This window comes from Carcharhinus amblyrhynchos, chromosome 7, assembly GCF_965287045.1.
Source record: "Carcharhinus amblyrhynchos chromosome 7, sCarAmb.v2.hapA, whole genome shotgun sequence".
Taxonomy (NCBI): Eukaryota; Metazoa; Chordata; class Chondrichthyes; order Carcharhiniformes; family Carcharhinidae; genus Carcharhinus; species Carcharhinus amblyrhynchos.
The window spans coordinates 65,205,840-65,225,182 of NC_137330.1; the positions used below are offsets into that span (position 1 = coordinate 65,205,840).

A 19,343-nucleotide genomic window follows, 5' to 3' on the forward strand; every position below is an offset into this window, starting at 1 on the left:
GTTCCGCCAAACATCTCAGTTACAATGTTCATGGTGCAGTTGGAAGTCCCGAAAGGGAAAAGGCGTACTTATTGCATCCAAAGAAAAACCTTGCCTAATTTCTAGGAGGCATGTTGCAATGAATTGCAAGAGACGGTCCTAAGAGCGGGGTGCTTCCAAAATCAGAGAGTTCTTTCGCTCATCTGTTGTGTTGTGGTCAACTTGCTGGTGACACCAGAAGACTGTTTACTGCTTGTCCGGCTGCAATGGGCATCAAACTGGAGATCCGCTTCTTCAGGGAGATGCTGTCGATTGGCGACAATTTGCGTAAACAAAATAGTCAACATTGGGGTACTTAAAAGCAGAAAGCTCCCGAGTCAAATGGCTGTCGACTTGTTGGTAACAGTACTGGTGGCTCTTGCAGTGGGTTATCAGCCAAGGTCCTGCAGAGAGCAAGTGTTTCAAGCGATTACATTATTGTTTTCATCATTTGCTTGAGCTGTCAGGTGTCAAATAGTTCAAAAGCACTGAGCAGGCGAACGGGTTTGCCGGCAGGAGTCGGGTGCATTGGAAGGAAGGGGCGGCGGATAGAGGTTTCCTGCAGCGAGTGCCGGCACCGCTGTGAATGTCCCCCTCTCCCCGGGACCGGGGCTGGGGACGGGGACGGGGACGGGGCTGGGGGCTGGGCGGCCGTGCAGCGGGAGGAGGAGGGGAGGACAGGACAGAGCTGGCCTCAGTCTTTCTCACTCACTCAGTCTGTTCAGAAGGCTCCTATCTCGGTGCCCCAGGGTCTGTAAGGTTTGCCCACCGCGCTGCCGCTGGCCCCGGCGGCGGATGGCGGGATGGCAGCGATGCCGGGCGGGCTGCCGGCTGCACCGCCCGGGGTCAGCACAGCAGCAGCGGCGGCGGCGGGGAAAGTGCCCAGGGAGAGCGGGAAGCTGCGGGCGGCGGCAGCGGCGGCAGCGTGCACCGTGGCCGAGAGGGAAAGGAGGGAGGTGGAGAGCGGGGCCATGCGGCCCATCACTCCTCCTCCTACTCCTCCTCCTGCCCCGCCGCCTGCCGGGGCCGCCCTCAGCGCGGTGTCGCTGTGAGCCGCGGCTGCCGCCGCCGCCGCCGCCGCCAGGGTGGCAGTGAGCAGAGCCGAGCCCCCTGCTGGAGGCGGGACCGCCGCCGTACCTGGGTGTAGGTCGGAGGCCAGCAGCCTGTCGCTGGAGAGCCCGTGGTGCTGCAGCAAGGCGGAGGGGAGCTGGTGGAAAGCGGCGGCCCAGTGCTGCTGGTGAGGCTGTGGCTGCTGCTGCTGGCTGTGCTGGAGCCTCTGCTGGTGCTGGTGCTGCTGCTGCTGGTGATGGTGGTGGTGGTGGTGGTGATGGTGATGAGCCACCGACGAGGTCATCACAGCCGCTTCCCGCTGAGAGGCGTAGGTGTTGAGGTGAGAGACCAGGCGGAGCCGCAGCGGGTCCGAGGTGTCGAGCCCTTCCACCGAGCTCAGGTAACGGGCCACCTCGGCCAGGCACTCCCGGAATCCGATACTCATGAAGTCCATGGCGAGGGCGTGAGCGTCCAAAAACCCTGCAGAGCCCAAACAAAAATATCCCGGGCCAGTTAAACTGACGAGGAAGAAAGGCGACTCGCCTCGCAATATTGTACAGACTGCACTGTTAATATTACAGGAACATTGCCAAGTTCCAATACTTTGACAAAAGATACAAAAGTCTGAGATCACGTACCAAGCGACTCAAAAAGAGCTTCTTCCCTGCTGTCGTTAGACTTTTGAATGGACCCACTTCACATTAAGTTGATTTTTCTCTACACCCTAGCTATGACTGTAATACTACATTCTGCACTCCTTTCCTTCTGTATGTACAGCATGTTTTGTCTGTATAGCACGCAAGAAACAATGCTTCCCACTGTATACTAACACATGTGCCAATAATAAATCACACCAAACCAAACAACATTGAGGGTGGCATCAAGTGTTTCACCATCATTTATATATTTTTGACTTGATTTATTAGTGCCACATACATTGATATACAATAAAAATTGTTCCTTGCGCGATATACAGGCAAAGCATACCGTTCATAAAGTAGAATGGGAAAAAGGAAAGGAGAGGGTGCACAATGTAGTGTTACAGTCATAGCTAGGTTGTAGAGAAAGATCAACTCCATTCAAAAGTCTGATGACAGCAAAGAGGTTATCACTGAAGCCTTTGGTACATGACTTTTGTATCTCTTCCCGACGGAAGAAGGTGGAAGAGGGTATGTCCGGGGTGCATGGGGTATATGAACATCTTAGGGGGCAAATTAAAACGTTCGTTCATTTATTTTATTAATGGTCTTTTGGCTCTTTTAAGGTCAAACCAAATGAACAAACTCGAGTTAAAACAGGACAAAGTAAAAGGGACAGCTCCCCAAAAGGAAGGGGAACAGCCCGAACAAAAACAAAGTACAAAGGAAACTTAAAAACGTCAAATTAAAATGTGATTATTAGGGTCAATAATGCACCCCAACCCCTGCTGTGCCCAACGGGCGAGGAAAGCGTCAGCTGCGCCCGTGGATACCGCATGGTCCCTCTCCAGGGACACCTGGCCGCGAACGTAGCCGCGGTAGAGGGGCAGTCAGGACGGGCGGCCCCTTCGACCGCCGGCTGCCTGGACCTGTAAATGGCACGTTTCGCCAGGCCCAGCAGTAGGTTCACGAGGAGGTCGCCATCCCGACCCTCCCCTCTCCTGGTGTTAATGGCCTTTGGAGGCAATGGCGAGTATTTGTAAATGAGTTCTATTGGGTCATTTAAAAATTGACCACGAGATGAAGACTGAGCTAGGTTAGATGAATTAATTATCTGCAGCAAGTTATCTCTTGCCAGACTCAGACAAAAATGATCTGTGAGGTTTGTGTGCCTCAGTGTGAACATGAGGTGGCAGTGCGGAGACGTTGCTGCAGGCCCTGTTTGGTGTATTTGTGTTTGTTTTGTCTCCTCGGGCAGGTCTGACTGCTTTAAGTAAAAAAAGCCCAAACAATCTCTGCATGCGGCTCCCTGGTTTCACAAAGCACTCACTCCCGCAGTGTTAGGAAAGCAAACAGCAGCCGGGGTCAAGTGCTGCCTTTGTCCCGCCAGCTCTTTCCCACGAGCTCAATGATGCTATTAGCATTTCCACTGCACTCAGCCCGGACCCGCCCACAATTGTCAATGTGCTGTTTGCTTAGGCTCCCTCTTCAAATCGCCCCTGAGGAGGCACTCAATTAACTCCTTACCTTTACCTCCGGTCGCCCGAAGCATCTTTAAATGGTCCACTGTCATCTGAAGTATTTCCGCTTTCTCCAACTTGGCTGAACCCTTGAGAAAGAAGAGAATTGTCGCAAATTATTTGACCGAATTATCTTTCAGATTTAATCTGACCATGTTAGCAATGCCCTCAAGTCAGTGCAGTATTTCACTCAAGCAGCCACAAAATAAGGAATATAACACCCCGTCACTAATTAAATCCATTATGAGTGTACAATTAGTTTATTGCTGTTATATTGGTGGGGGTTGCAATAACATTTTGAAAGCTATTTGATCGAGAGCAAAATCGAATACAAATAAAAATCAGCATCAAGTACCTGCTTCTCAAAAGCAGTAGGAACAAGTCGACGGAGTTCTGACAAACTGTTGTTAATACGATCTCGGCGTCTTTTCTCAATGATCTGGGAGAAAAATGAATTGTATAGTTAGGGCTGGTTAAATATTTGAAGGAATAATGGAAACGTGCATACTGATAGATAAAGTAACGACTCACCCCTCTCCTTTTCTTTCTGGCCATAATTTGGGAAGTTGTAGACGGGGAGCCAGCCCTTATGAGCGCATTGTTGCCCTGACTGTTGAAACAAAAAAGTCGGTATCGTCAGTCTTATTCTCGTTCTAGACGAACCCAAAGCAATGCAGGAATTGGATTAACAGGTGTCACACAAGTACGCGCTACACCAAGTTGCAAACCACCCTAAACTCACCCTCCGTAGTTATTTTCGCTGCCTACGTCTATGGTTTCATCAATGTCACTTTCTGAAGAACTTTCTTCACAAGGACGCTTCATTGCCGCGGGAGAGAAAAAAAGTCGCAGCAGTTGTCAGCGATTTGGATTTTGAAGCGGGGTCTTTGAGCCCAAACCACAGATCCAGCGCGCTGTTGGCAGCCTGAACTCAGTCTAATGCTCTTTCCCACGGTATGAGCTATATCAGTGTTGCAATGTCTCGCTGAGCTCACTCTGCACCCCCCACCCCGCCGCCCGCAGAAAGATGTGATTGACAGGTCTCCCCGCCCCTTTTCCGAGGAGACTCCTCTCCCATTGGTGTAAATTAGCCATGACGCTGCCTCCCTACGTCAAACACGCGGGTCGAGGAAAGCGTGGGAAAGCTCAGCACCAGAGCTCACTTAAAAGGGAATGGACTGTTAGAGCAACTTCCAAACTTTTTCCCTGGGAGGGGAAACAGTTATATGTAATGTTAACAGATGTTGCAATATGTGCATCAAAGTTGTAATGCATCTTTTATAAGAATACTTAAACCTGTAAAATGTAAGTTCATGCATCGCGATATTCCATTCACCCATGTTTTATTCTTGGGAAATATTAAAATGTCAGTAATTAAAAGGCCTGGCTTGTTCATCTACTGAAACGTGGCTTGGTATTTGGACTTGGCCCTGCTTAATTTAAGCGGCGGGTGACTAATGGAAAAATCTCCTAATGCTGTGCGGGTTCCACTTTATTTTCCACCGTTCGTAAAGCAAAATGGGCCTGGATAACGTCTTCAGGGAAAGATTGTCGTTTAGTTTTCCATTTATAAAATCACAGTTCTATTAAGGCTGAATGTAAGAGAAACGTAACAGTTTAAAACACGAGCTCAGTATCAATATCACAATATCAATATAAAACTGGGCATGTATTCCACTCAGTTCCAAGCCCCGGAGTCAAATCTCAGAGGCGATTATAAACGGATATGTATGTACCATGTAAGCCAAGCTTGGCTGTTTAAAGTGTCTATAGACAGTGGAAGACAGAAGCACCCATTGATTTTCTTTTTTTTTAAGAGCCGCTTTTGTACTTGGTGCATGGTTAAGCTGTGGTATAACCGTGTGAACAGAAACAGGACACTATTCTTCAGCACTTCCCCTGTAATTTGAACTTTCTGAATTACACGCTGTCTGCACAAGAGATGGTTTGAAAAAAACATTACAGCACCCTCTGTGCATACCTCCAACCAAGGTGTTCTGAGCAAAATAAAAAAACAGAGGATAAAACAGTAGAGGCATTGTTGCTCAGTTTAAAGACAGCCGGACTATTGTCAGAAACATACCGACCATTTTATTCATATGCTAATTTACCTTGTTATTACTTTCTTATATAACATGTTTAGAATATATACATCACTCAAAAAAACCCTGAATAATCAATATGTCCAAATGAACCGTTATAATTATTTGGTAGCATTAACTTCGCGTTGTCTTACAATGTTTGAATTGTCTTACCGCATTGGAAAATATAAATAACTGCCACATAGACAATTCCAAGGTGGAACACCAATCCATCCACAGCGAATACTTGATGCACATTTGCGCATCGTATAGCTTCGTCAGACGTTTTCCTCCGCAACACTCAATCCATTTTTTTTATCACATCTGTCATCTTGACCTCATCTCCCAGACTGTTCCGAGCCGATGTGTTTTTGATGTCTGTATTTACTCGGTTTGCGGGAGTTCTGCAAAAACAAAACTTCTGCAAGTTTATCTATTCATAGATAGGCGTCAGAGAGTGCAGACTCTTCGGAAAGTACCCGAGCAAAGAAGTGATAAAAAGAAAATATCCACTGGCGACACTCATTTGTTGAAGCATGTTTTCCGGCTACTGCTGAATGTTTATGAAATCATTCCGTCGTGTAACTTATCTCGACTGTTTATGTATGCTATTAACTGCTTCGGAATTAACCACTCTGGCTGCAATTATACCTGGACAATAGAAAAATGACGTTTCTAAAGCAAGTAGAATGCATGAATGCGAATCTTTAAAATATGGGCTCTCAATTAAATGAGCTGTGTGCCACAATGCATTAAAAATTAAGAATGAACTTGTTTTGTAAACAAAAAACTACGTGAAGCAAACAGATATAAACGTGGTTTCTGCTTTTAAATTACTTCAATTACAAACGATTGAAAAATAAATCAATAATGTTACATTTCCATCCTTGTAACCTTGAGCTCAATTGCTTCAAGCATAGTGAGAGCATTAGCTTTTAAAGATGCGTCTGTGTTTAATGCCAGGAGATCGTGTCATTTCATGGATCAATACTTAGTGGAATCAGGATCAAAAGATGTGTAATTGTTTTGACAGTAACCCCGGACCCAACCTATTGACCTCGTGATATTTCTATACCAATTTAACGCAGTGACTGCGAATGGGCGATCTAAATGCGCTATTTCTGAGCCCGAGGGATGTTTGTATGTTGAATGTTGGGCATCTCCCGTGTTTTTGTTATGCTGATGCCACTGATGAGGTAGAGCCTATTTCACACCTCATTACGCTGCTGGTGTTGCTTTGTACAAGTTTAGGCGCAGTGACTAACACTGTTGCCTTACAGCGCCATGGAGCCGTGTTCGATTCCAACCTCAGGTGACTGTCGAGTTTGCTCATTTTCCCCGTGTCTGTCTGGGTTTCCGCCGGTTGCTCCGGTTTGCTCGCACAGTCCTAAGATGTGAAGATTAGGTGGATTGGTCATTGCAAATTGTCTCTTGGTATCCAAAAATGCGTAGGTTAGGGGGATTGGTAGGGTAAATTCATGGGATCTGGGTAAGGTAGGGTTGAAGAGTCGGTGCAGACTCGATGGGCTGAATGGTCTTTCTATACTGTAGGACTTCTGTAATTTACAGACAACAGGAGGGCTGGTACCAAGTCGATTGTTCACTTGTATTTTCTTTTCGCGCGAAGGTCTGCCAGTGGAAATATTTCTCCCATTTCAATGTTTCAATGTATTTGTCACTCCGGAACAGGCGCAATCCTGCATACGTTAGCGTTCTTTCCATGAATGTTGATATAGCTGATGTGACAGCAAAGATAGAATAAAGACTCGTTAGTAGAACTAAATTGGAAGGCCCCTCGCTAATAATAGCGAGAAAAAGAAATGATAAATACCGTAAACGTTCCTGCTGGGATAATAGATAGAAGATTTGACATTTTAAAATAAATGATAGAGCATACTGCTTAAAATCATCTCTATATTTAGAAAAAAACCTAAAAGACTTCGAAGATTGGAGAGTAATGTTGTTTTGCGTTCCAATTATGACATTCACTCTCAGTGATAAATAGCAGTGTTTAGGTATTCATATAAGCCCCAGGGTGCCACGATTAAACGACTTGGGTCACACATTCGATAACAATGTCCTGACAAACTGTAACTCATTCCTTTGAATATGTTAACTCTTTCTCACAGTGTGCCTGCACACGTTCTTTAAATAATTGCATTGAACCAGGAATACTTCGGATGGATAAGACTCCCCCCAGACCACAAATACATGGCACAATGTAAAAACGGTTATCGGTTAATGAGGACAGCTATCAGCAGATGGAGTTTACCAGGGTGAAAGCTATATTTAACATTATCTTTATAATTTAATCTTCATTAATCAGCACCGACCTTTGCTGTTCCACATCCGCTAGACTATCGCAACGCATACTGCATTTTATCCTGCGTATGTAGAATATTTACTTCCTGTGCATATGAGCAAAGATGTGATGTGGGAATGCCGGCGTTGGACTGGCGTAAACACAGTAAAAAGTCTGACAACACCAGGTTTTAGTCCAACCGATTAGTTGGACTAAAACCTGGTGTTGTCAGACTTCTTACATATGAGCAAAGCCACTTATACTGAAGAAAAGCATTATATATTTAGTTTTCCAAATTGCCGAAAAACTTATACATGGCACAGATTAAAAGTAAGCAACTACACTGCGCAATACCTCAGCAATACTTTCACATTACAACTGCATTCAGATAAAGAGAAAACATCCCGTTGCATTTGGTCAGAAATATTCGCCAAATTCCTCAGAATTAATGAGAATGGATGACAAAATTGTATTCGTTGATTATTGAACCTAAACTTGTGCTGATCTGGTCGATACGAGATTATTCAATAAGAAATATCTGTAAAAACAGAAAGCGTGGTGACGGACCTTTCATGATTTGGCACCGGATTCTTGCTTTGCATAGAAAAGCACTGCATGCATTATCAATAGGCATACACAAGCAAACAAAAACTCAAGAAATATTTATTTCAATAATTTGGAGTATATGAATCAAACATTTGATACATGCACCTCCTCGAGGTACACCAAGATCCTCAATGATACTTGCAACAAAATCCAATATTTCGAAACCTAACTGCTAAAAGCTTAACGGTGACCATGAAGGAAATCAATAAGGACACAAATTTTCCTTTAATAATCACAAGCCAAGTCATCACACGATGTATTAACACGATGTCAACAAAAGGCATCTTCATATCAATGTATTGGAAGAGGGGTTGAAGTCAAAATAAATTTAGCGTTTAAGAATAACGCATTGGTTGTCTGGAAATATATTTATTTGGTACACATTTAGCCATCTAAGAAATGGCCCTTTAAACGTTTTTAGTGTTTTGAAATCTTAGTCTATAGTGTGTATCAGGTGCAAAGTGCTTGGATACGGGCGTTACTAATGGCCGTGGATTAAATTTATGATCCGTAGTAAGGGTTCAGCAGTGGTCTCCGGTCGAGAAGACACGTGTTGCTGTTGACTGGTCACTGATTCTACAAAAGACGACTGTTCCCAGAATAACTGTAACAATGACTGGCAATTACTAAGATCCCAGGGCAGTTCGGGAGTCAACGTATCCTCCACCAGATCGGTCGCTAGCTCTTAAGTAAAAATCACCATAACTTGAGGGTCAAACAATCTGACACAAGCCGACTTTTTCTTTGCGCTGATCGCAGCATGTGTTACACTATAAAGTGTTACGTTTCCAGTTTGTTTTTAAGAACAACAAATTCATAGCCACTAGCACAGACAGCCCCGTAATAAAAATCACGCTGCAACCTATAGGGGGATAGTTAAGAAACTAGGAGCTGGAGCAATATGTTGATCTACAGACTGAAGTCAGAGGTAAAGGTGGACCTCGTCAACCTTTCATGTTGAAAATCAATGTAATTTAAAGAAGGTAATGCCGGAGACGAGGATAGGTGTAATTGGAATATAATATTTACATTTGTCAGGCATCTTGGTGACTTTAGCAGGTAGGAGCCATTTTATTGTAAAAAAAAGTTAATGACATGGCAGCAAAACTCAATCCATTAAAATATTATGACATTGACTTTGCTACTTGTTCTTTGTATCAATGGATCTATTATTTGTGCATATATAAATTAGATATACATGTTTACGGCTACAACAATAAAATCATAATCTTATTAAAATGGATAAGCATTTTATATTGTAAAACTTGCAAATTGCGACATAGATCAAAATATTGGACTGCACTCGTTTGTTTTTTTAAGAAGCGGTTATTACACTTCGATGTATGGAGAATTAAGTGTTTGTATTGAGTGATCAGTGTTTGCAGTGGTATTGTTCTGTCGCTGGAGTTCGGATGGAGAGTTTTGCAGAACTGGGATCGGTGCCAGAGTCTTTCCTCTTTCCCACAGCTCCCCCTGACTGCAATGTAACTCTATAGCCGTGTGAGCGCCGTGCAGAGCGTGCGCGTCACTCAGCGGGACCCGCCCAGCGAGGCCCTGGGTCAATCACATACTGCCGCACATGCATCTCAGAGCCATCAAAGGGCCGCTGCACAATATACACGCACACAGCAACCCAACCAACTGCTGCACTCCCTTCGCCACGCACACAGCAACAGATCAGACTACTGTTGTGCAGTATAAAGACACCCAGCAACACATTAAGCGACCATTGTAAAATGCAAATTCACAGACCACATCCTTAAACTGTTGAAATACAATGAACACCAGCTTTCGACCGCATAATATAAAGGCACACATCCAACCACATTACTTTTATATAGCACACAGCTCGCAACAACTCAAGACATTTGTTATACTGCACACCACAGATGGATATTTTTCTTGAGTGGGGTTAGGAGCAAGCTTCCATAGAAAACATAGATTTTTAAACTTTTATTTGCTTCATTTTCTACACCAGGTTTAGATTTTTAAAATATATTTTGCAGAAAGTATGTTACTTTATATAGATGACATATCTAGCTACGCTACATCCCAAAGTAGAACAGTGAATCAGATGTGTTATGGTAATCAGTTAAGTATGTGTAATACACTCTGCACCACAATGAAAAATAATTTGCATTTAGGGTAGTCCTTTTCACAGCCTCAGGATGTCCCAAGCCTTTTTGTGATATTGATTGAGAGATAAATGAGGCACCAGGATAACTTTGCTACACTTCTTGAAACAATGCCAGAGTGTCATTGTACATCCGCAAAAAACACATTAAAGTCTCTTCCCGATCAGACAGCATTCGAAATTCGGGGCGGGGATAGGAGAGAGGATCGCTTGAACACCAAACTTTCAGACAAGTTAATAGTGCTAGCATTGAGCGGAGACTGACACTAAGGCTTTTTGTTGAGTTTAGAAATGGACGCTGATGATATTAGTATGCTATTTCTTTAGTCACTATTTGAACATAATGCCTGTGTTAAACCTCGGGACAAAGTGACACAGGCACACATTTAGAAAAGGCAAGATCAGGCCTGATGTCAGGAGGCACTTCACACAAAATTGAAAAGACTTTTGGATGGGGTAACAGACAAAAAGATATTGATGTCATTCTGGAGCAAGTTAGACGTTATAATATGGTGATTGTGGGTGTCTGTGGAATGTTAAAGTAGATGGGTCAATTGTGCCTCCTCATCTCTGCTTATTTTTATAATCCTTGTGATCTTTGTTAAAATAGTATAAAATGAATGTTAAATGAATACAGTCTTTACGGTAGAGGACATCGGTCTTCACGGTAGAGGACACAAATAGCTTACCGAACATTAACAGTCGTGGCATTGTAGGGGGTGAGCTCCTTAAAACGATTACTATTACTAAAGAGGTAGTGCTTGGTAGACTGATGGGACTAAAGGTAGACAAGTCCCTGGGCCTGGATGGAATGCATCCCACGGTACTGAAAGAAATGGCAGAAGTAATAGCAGATACATTAGTAGTAATTCACCAAAACTTGCTGGACTCTGGAGAAGTGCCGGCTGATTGGAAAATAGCGAATTTTACACTGCTGTTTAAAAAAGGAAGTAGACGAAAGGCGGGTAACTACAGGCCGATTAGCTTAACTTCCGTAGTTGAGAAAATGCTGGAATCCATCATTAAAGAAGAAATAGCAGGACACCTGGAAAAGAGTGGTTTGATCAAGCAGACGCAGCATGGATTCATGAAGGGAAAGTCCTATTTGATGAGTTTACTGGATTTTTATGAAGATGTAACAAGTGTGGTTGACTGAGGGGAAACAGCGGATGTGGTGTTTTTAGATTTCCAGAAGGCATTCAATAAGGTGCCTCACAAAAGGTTGCTGCAGAAGATTGAGGTACACGGAGTTGGGGGTAAAGTGTTAGCATGGATTGAAGATTGGCTATCTAACAGAAAGCAGAGAGTTGGAATAAATGGGTACTTTTCTGGTCGGCAGTTGGTGACTAGTGGCGTGCCGAAGGGATCAGTGCTGGAGCCTCAACTGTTTACCATATACGTAGACGACCTGGAGGAGGGGACCGAGTGCAGGGTAACAAAGTTTGCAGATGACACAAAGATGAGTAGGAAAGCAAATTGTGTGGAGGACGCGGAAAGTCAGCAGAGAGATTTGGATAGTCTGAGTGAGTGGGCGAGGATCTGGCAGATGGAGTATAATGTTGGCAAGTGTGAGGTTATCCACTTTGGAAGGAATAATGGACTATTATTTAAATGGTGAAAAATTACAACATGCTACTGTGCAGAGGGACCTGGAGGTCCTTGTGCAAGAATCACAAAATCTCAGTCTGCAGGTGCAGCAGGTGATCAAGAAGACAAATGGAATGTTGGCCTTTATCGCGAGGGGGATAGGTTATAAAAGCAGGAGGTCTTGCTGCAATTGTACAAGTTACTGGTGAGGTCACAACTTTGGTACTGTGTGCAATTTTGGTCGCCTTATTTGCAAAAGGATATATTGGCCTTGGCCTTGGAGGGAGTACAGAGAAGGTTCACCAGGTTGATACTGGAGATGAGGGGGTTAGCTTATGAGGAGAGATTGAGTAGATTGGGCATGTACTCATTGGAGTTTAGAAGGCTGAGGGGTGATCTTATAGAGACATATAAGATAATGAAGGGGCTACATAGGGTAGAGGCAGAGAGAATCTATCGACTTAGAAAGGAAACAAGAACTTGAGGACACAGCCTCAAAATAAGGGGGAGTCAGTTTAGAACAAAGTTGAGGAGAAACTTCTTCTCTCAGAGGGTAGTGAATCTCTGGAATTCTCTGCCCATTGAAACGGTGGAGGCTACCTCGTTGAATATGTTTAAGTCACAGGTAGATAGATTTCTGATCAGTAAGGGAATTAAGGGTTATGGAGAGCAGGTGGATAAGTGGAACTGAACCACTTTCAGATCAGCCATGATTTTATTGAATGGGGGGGCAGGCTCAATTGGCTAGATGGCCTACTCCTGCTCCTATTTCTTATGTTCTTATGTTCTTATAAAGCAATTATTCATTAACATGTAGCTGTAAATTCTAGGTTTTGGTCTCAAAATGAATAACAAACATAATAGTTAACACATAACAATAAATAGATAACAATAAACAGAAAATAGTTACTGATAAAAATGTCTGACACTTACAGTGCAATGTATATGTCATCTTAATCTGTCATCATTGCCGGTTTGCAATTTTGGAACCAGAATGCGATATGCTATTTTGGATTCCTCAGAGGACATATGATACCAAATTTACACAAGTATTAATTGGATTAGACCAGTTAAGCCAGAGTTAGCAATAACCAGAGTTGTGCAATAAAACACTTCGAAGAACAGTAACATTGGACTTCAAACGCTAATTCGGTTTCTCTCTCCACAGATGCTGCCCGACCTGCTGATCTTTTCTAGCACTTGCTGTTTTCTTTATTTCAGATGCTCAGCATTTGCAGTATTTTGCTTTTATTTTTGAATACTGTGTCCATTTTAAATCATATTCAAGAAATTTGTTCTTAGGAAATATAAAGGCTATTGAAAGGGTACAAAAGAGATTCACTATTTCAATAGTAAAAGGTTAGTCAAAATAAATTGTTTAGGGCACAAAAAAGGAGGTCCTGTGGAGGCAGAATGCATGACTACTAAATTAACACTCACATGATGAAGGAACAGCGCTCTGAAAGCTCATGGTTCCAAATAAACCCGTTGGACTTCCACCTGGTGTTGTGATATTTCTTAGATAATGGGTGCTAGAGGACTGTAAGATTGTGAATGTTACACTTCTGCTCAAAAGAGAGAGGGATAAATCCAGCAACTATAGGCCAGCCAATCTAACATCAGTGCTGGAGAAAGTTTTGGAGACATTAGAGTAGGACAAAATAAATTGGTACATGGAAAAACTAAGTCAATCAATGAAAACAGCACAGGTTTGTAAAACAAGTTTTATTGGACTAAACTGATTGAGTCTTTAAATTAAATAATTGACAGGGACGATGGCCGTGTCAGTTGATATTATGTCAGTAAACCTTCAAAAGGCATATGATCAAGTCCATAATTGATTGATTTGCAACATTGAAACCCATAGGATTATAGGTCAATGGCTGTGCGGACAAGAAAATGACTAAGGAACAAAATCAAAGGTTGACCCTCCACTGGAAATCAACCAGGATTGGGGCTTAAGCAGGTAACAAGCAGGTTGCTTTGTTCCAAAGTTCTGATAGTGTATGAACAAAGACAAAATATCTATTCTTATGTTTGTATATGTGGTTTGCTTTTTAAAGCATGAGGTTAAATTTTTTAATGAATAGAAATAGGTTTTCATTACATCTATTGTTATTACACCGGGTAAAGAAAGGGAGGTGCTTATATATCGCACATTTCTAACCTTACGCCATCCCAAAGTACTTTAAAACAATAAGCTTCTTTTGAAGTGTAATCGCTGTTGCCTTGTAGGAAATGCAGTAAGAAGTCTCACAACACCAGGCTAAAGTCCAACAGGTTTATCTGATAGTAAACACCACTAGCTTTCGGGGTTTGCCCCTTCGTCAGGTGACTGGGAATTCTGATCACAAACCTGTAGGAAATGCAGCAGTCAATTCACATGCTGCAAACTCCCCCAAAACAACAATGTGATAATGACTGGATAATCTGTTTTTCAGTGATGTTGATTGAAGGATAAATATTGGGCAGGGCAACATGGATAACTGTTCTGCTCTTTTTCAAAAGGGCATCATGGAATATTTTATATAAACCTGTGAGGTTAGATGGATCTCAGTTTATTATCTCACCTGGAAGAGTTATCTCGAATATAGTGATATGCACGTGTAGGGAAGTAATCCTTATTTTTAATTCTGTGTTTAATGATGGCTGGGAGGATCGGGGGCGGAGGGGCAGGTGGGGGGTGGTGGAATGGTGGTATGGATGGGAGTTTATTTTTATGTTTCTGTGCACCAGTAGCATTGCCAGCAGCTCCTTGAGTAGTCAAATATTGTTTTTATTTGATATTGGGGCAGCAAACTTGGCAAATCTCCTTGCAGTGGATTGTTGGATTCAGTATCTTAATGCTATAATAACCTTCACACTCCTGTAAAGTGCTTTCTCTATATTTGATATTGGCTGCAAACCAGCTTGGAGCAATAAGCATAATTTTGTGAAGACAGGTCTTCGTGAGCATGCCCAGGTAGGTGGATCAGGCTCTGTTAATGTAGATCCTGGGATAATCAGCAGTGTGGAATGTAATATTTAATTTGTGATGTCTTGCATTAATTGTTTTTTGCACCTACATATGGCTGTGCTATAGGAACCTCCAAAGGAATTCCCATTTTCAGCACTCATCAAAGTTCAATTGCAATGAAACTTGAAAAAATATTGGCGAACAACAAAAATCTTGCTGTGCAAGAATTGAACCTTAGCAGAGAAAGTAACATTATAACTTATAAAATTATTAACTTCTAACAGGGTTAAACAGGTTAGATTCAGAAAGAATGTTCCCAGTGGTGGGGGAGTCCAGAACTAGGAGTCATAGTTTGAGGATAAGGGGTAAACCTTTCAAAATTGAGGTGAGGAGAAACTTCTTCACCCAGAGGTTGGTAAATGTGTGGAATGTACTATCACAGAATGTAGCTGAGGCCAAAACGTTATCTGATTTCAAGAAGAAATTAGATATAACTCTAGGGGCTAAAGGGATCAAGAGAAATGGGGGGAAGGAGGAGGATCAGGATATTGAACTTGATGATCAACCATGATCAGAATGAATGGCTGAGCAGGTTTGAAGGGATGAATGGCCTATTCCTGCTTCTAGTTTCTATGTTTCGATGGAACAATATATCAACATACATGCTTGGTTGAAAAATAGCTATTGTCACAAATTTTCAAAATAATTTCCAATTTTAAGAATCTAACTTCTGCATGTTAACAAACTAGTTATCGATATATCTTACATAATAGTGATGAGCTCTGCATGAAGCTCAGCAGAAGAATGACATTCAGTGTGAGACCCCTTTTATACAATATAGATTATCTCTGCTTTGAAGGGATAAATTTTCCACTTTATGCTCCTTCTGAGAATGGACATCAATAAACCGGTGCCACATAATTTTTATCTCTCATTTTATTCAGCAATTAGTGTAGTGCATGGCAGAATTTCTGATACTCATTCTTGGCAGAGAAGAGTTTCCAGATGAAATGAAGATGGAAAATTGTACTTCAAGTCTAAAGAGTTGCCACACAACTAAAATCTGTCAGACTGATTTCTGCTGGAGATATGGGATCACAATTCTAGTGAAATATGGCAGAAACTTCTGTTGACTGCTCGCCCATCCAGCCACATCTGTTTTGTCTACCAGAAGTGATATTCTGTGTATAATGCATCCATCCAAACATGGAAAATTATGAAACACTCAAAATGTCAGGCAGTATCTATGGAGATTACAGACATTTTAACAAATTAAATGTGGACCCTTAATTTACATGTTGCTTTTTGACAACATCATCCAAAGAAATTAGACTGAAGTTTACAGGACACCATGAACCTGGTTCCCTATCTAAAAAGTTGTGGGGAGCCCACCATGGCCTTGAAGATTGCCACACGACAATTTAAAACTTGGAGCAACATTACTTGCTTTAAGGTAAGACATCAACCCTATCTTTTGAAGAAGTCCCACCTTAGAACATAAGAACATAAGAACATAAGAAATAGGAGCAGGAGTAGGCCATCTAGCCCTTCGAGCCTGCCCCGCCATTCAATAAGATCATGGCTGATCTGTCGTGGCTCAGTTCCACATTCCCGCCCTCTCCCCATAACCCTTAATCCCCTCGCTTATCAAAAACCCATCAACCTGCGTCTTAAAAATATTTAGCGAGGTAGCCTCCACCACTTCAACGGGCAGAGAATTCCAGAGATTCACCACCCTTTGAGTGAAGAAGTTCTTCCTCAACTCCGTTCTAAACCGCGCCCCCACTTTATCTTGAGGCTGTGTCCCCTAGTCCTACTGTCCTTTCTGAGCGGGAAGAGTCTCTCCACTTCTATCCTATCCATCCCATTCATCATCTTAATGAGATCTCCCCTCATTCTTCTAAACTCTAACGAGTACAAGCCTAGTTTATTCAGCCTCTCCCAACCCCCTCAACTCCGGTATCAGCCTAGTAAACCTCCTCTGCACTCCCTCCAAGGCCAAAATATCCTTACGTAAGTGCGGCGACCAAAACTGCACACAGTACTCCAGCTGCGGCCTCACCAATGCCCTATACAGTTGCAGCAAGACCTCCCTACTTTTATATTCAATCCCCCCTCGCTATGAAGGCCAGCATCCCATTAGCCTTCCTGACCACCTGCTGCACCTGCAGGCTGGGTTTTTGCGACTCATGCACGAGGACCCCGAGGTCCCTCTGCACCGTCGCCTGCTGCAGTTTTTCGCCACGTAAGTAATAGTCCTTCCTACCATTATTCCTACCAAAGTGGACCACCTCGCACTTTTAAATTCCATTTGCCAGTTCCTGGCCCATTTGCCCAGCCTATCTAGATCCTTCTGCAGACTCTCCACACCCTCCGCGCAATTTGCCGTTCCACCAATCTTGGTGTCATCAGCAAATTTCGACACCATACACTGAGGGCAGCTGGCCAACAGGATAGCCAGCAGCTCTGTAGTCCCTGCAATTCTAAATGGATACGGTGACCCCTGTTGAGATTACATGGCAATTCCACCACACTGAGGAGCCCAGTACACAGTAGGCAGGCCACCCATTGGATTTAAGAACCTTCTAGTGGGGCAGTGTGAAATCCAGCCCATGGTGTCAGGCTCCTCATATTATACACAATGACATTATCACTGGGGACGCTGCTTTGCCTTTGTGCTGTTGGCCTTGTTTTCCACATCCATTCTAGATGAGCTATAATTTCCTCCAGTGAAGCATTTGGAAGACCAAAGCTGATATCCCTGTTTTTCCTGGGCAAATTCTTTACCCTTTCTACCAATTTCTTTCTGCTCCCTCGCCATTGTCTCAGGTTGAGTTAGACTGTTCTCAATTTTGGAATTTCTTGAGCTGAGTTACTAATCCCATGTCCTCTTCATCACAAAACCATCTACCACCTCAACAACAGAAAAGTCTGCCTCACCCTATCTCAGCCCATCTGCTACTGAAATCCTCATCTCTGCCTTTGATACCTATATTCGAATCCTTGTGATATTTTGCCCAAACAGTGAACCAAATTGTCAGCAGAGTGATTTGACTCTCAGTTTTCCTTTTCATTCATTTGAAACTTTTTAGCCTTTCTAGGCCAGCCAGCTCAATACATCAAAGAGTCTTTATTTGTCTCAAACTAATGAATGTTTGACTGACAGTGTCTGATGCAGTTATTGCTTACATGGTTATTTAATTTGTGATACCATTAAAATGTAATAAAGTTCAGGTTTCCAACTCAATCAGCTATGTTTTTCGCTACAGCATTTTGATATAACACTACCAAAAACAAATTAGTTGACTATTTATCTCATTATTGTTTGTACAATATTCCATTGTGCAAATTGGCAGCTAGATTTATCTGCACATCAACAATAACTATTCTTCAATGACCTATTCTAATTTGAAGCTTTTTCCCTGATAAACTCAAAGTTTTTTCTTTAATGAATATCAACCAAATCCTCAAGAAAGGATTACAATAAACAAAGTGATGAGGTGAAGGTATTTCTGAGCAAAGATCAGACCCATATTATGTGTGAACTCTTGATGTGCAGGTTTCATGCTGCACTCCAAATACCAGGACTTGCTGAAGCTAATAGCTGGCCAGGGTGCAATATAAAAGCAGTAAATGCGTGGCTTACATAAACATCCAACACAACTAATTAATAGTTTTCCTGGCCATCAAAGCAAATCACAGCAAGCTTTCTTTCAGTTTTCAGCTGGCTGCATGAATCCATATCTGAAAGTGGTATCGCCAGTACAGACCCTAATACAATATAATCAGCCACTAACAGCAGGAAACAGAGGAGCACCAAGCCAGTGGAAAACTGGCAGAAATAGTATACTGTCTCTGAAAACATGGTAAGAGAAAAAACCATTTGGTGAACAATGTGTGGTCAATAACACAACATGCACAATTTATTTTTAATTTCCTTCCTCTGAAACCCCACCCCCACTCCAGCCAACACCCCCCATCCTGCCCCCACCAACAATATACAGACACACATTTAATCCCCAGAGGGAATAAAAAACAAATTCCGAAAGGTAATGAAGTGAGACACTGGAATAATCATCCATCTCACCTTTGGCATGAAGCCACCCTGAAGCAACATCCCCCCAGGTGAATTGTCTCCTGAGCCTATGATGCACTTGAATCAAAACTCCATTAATTGTTTCTCCTGGAAGTCTGACTCCCAAATCCATAACAATATGGGATATAAAGTTGTTTTCCGATTTGCTGTATTGAGAGAGATTTGAAAATTATAAACCTGTGTTCTCCATTCCTGTACTTCTCATATTTTAGGGTGCAGTTTTGCAGCTGCTATCATGTTGATACGTAATGGTTTTGGGCATGCTAAACCCAAATTGGTAGTGTAGCTCATTAGTTAGTCCCTAATCTGTCTGTCAAGTGTCTCCCTCAGGAACCAGTTGCACACTGGCTTGCCT

At 42.7% G+C, this 19,343-nt stretch overlaps 1 protein-coding gene across 1 annotated transcript; it reads right to left on the minus strand.

Moving 5' to 3' along the window:
- Positions 1–351: 351 nt before the first annotated feature.
- On the minus strand, positions 352–4,359 carry hey2 (hes-related family bHLH transcription factor with YRPW motif 2). Its single transcript, XM_080192516.1, has 6 exons — positions 3,969–4,359; positions 3,758–3,836; positions 3,582–3,665; positions 3,234–3,315; positions 731–1,548; positions 352–422 (listed from the first exon to the last, which is right to left on the minus strand). Exons 1-5 carry the CDS (start codon positions 4,049–4,051, stop codon positions 740–742), a joined length of 1,137 nt encoding a protein of 378 aa, XP_080048642.1. The 5' UTR covers positions 4,052–4,359; the 3' UTR covers positions 352–422; positions 731–739.
- Positions 4,360–19,343: the final 14,984 nt, after the last annotated feature.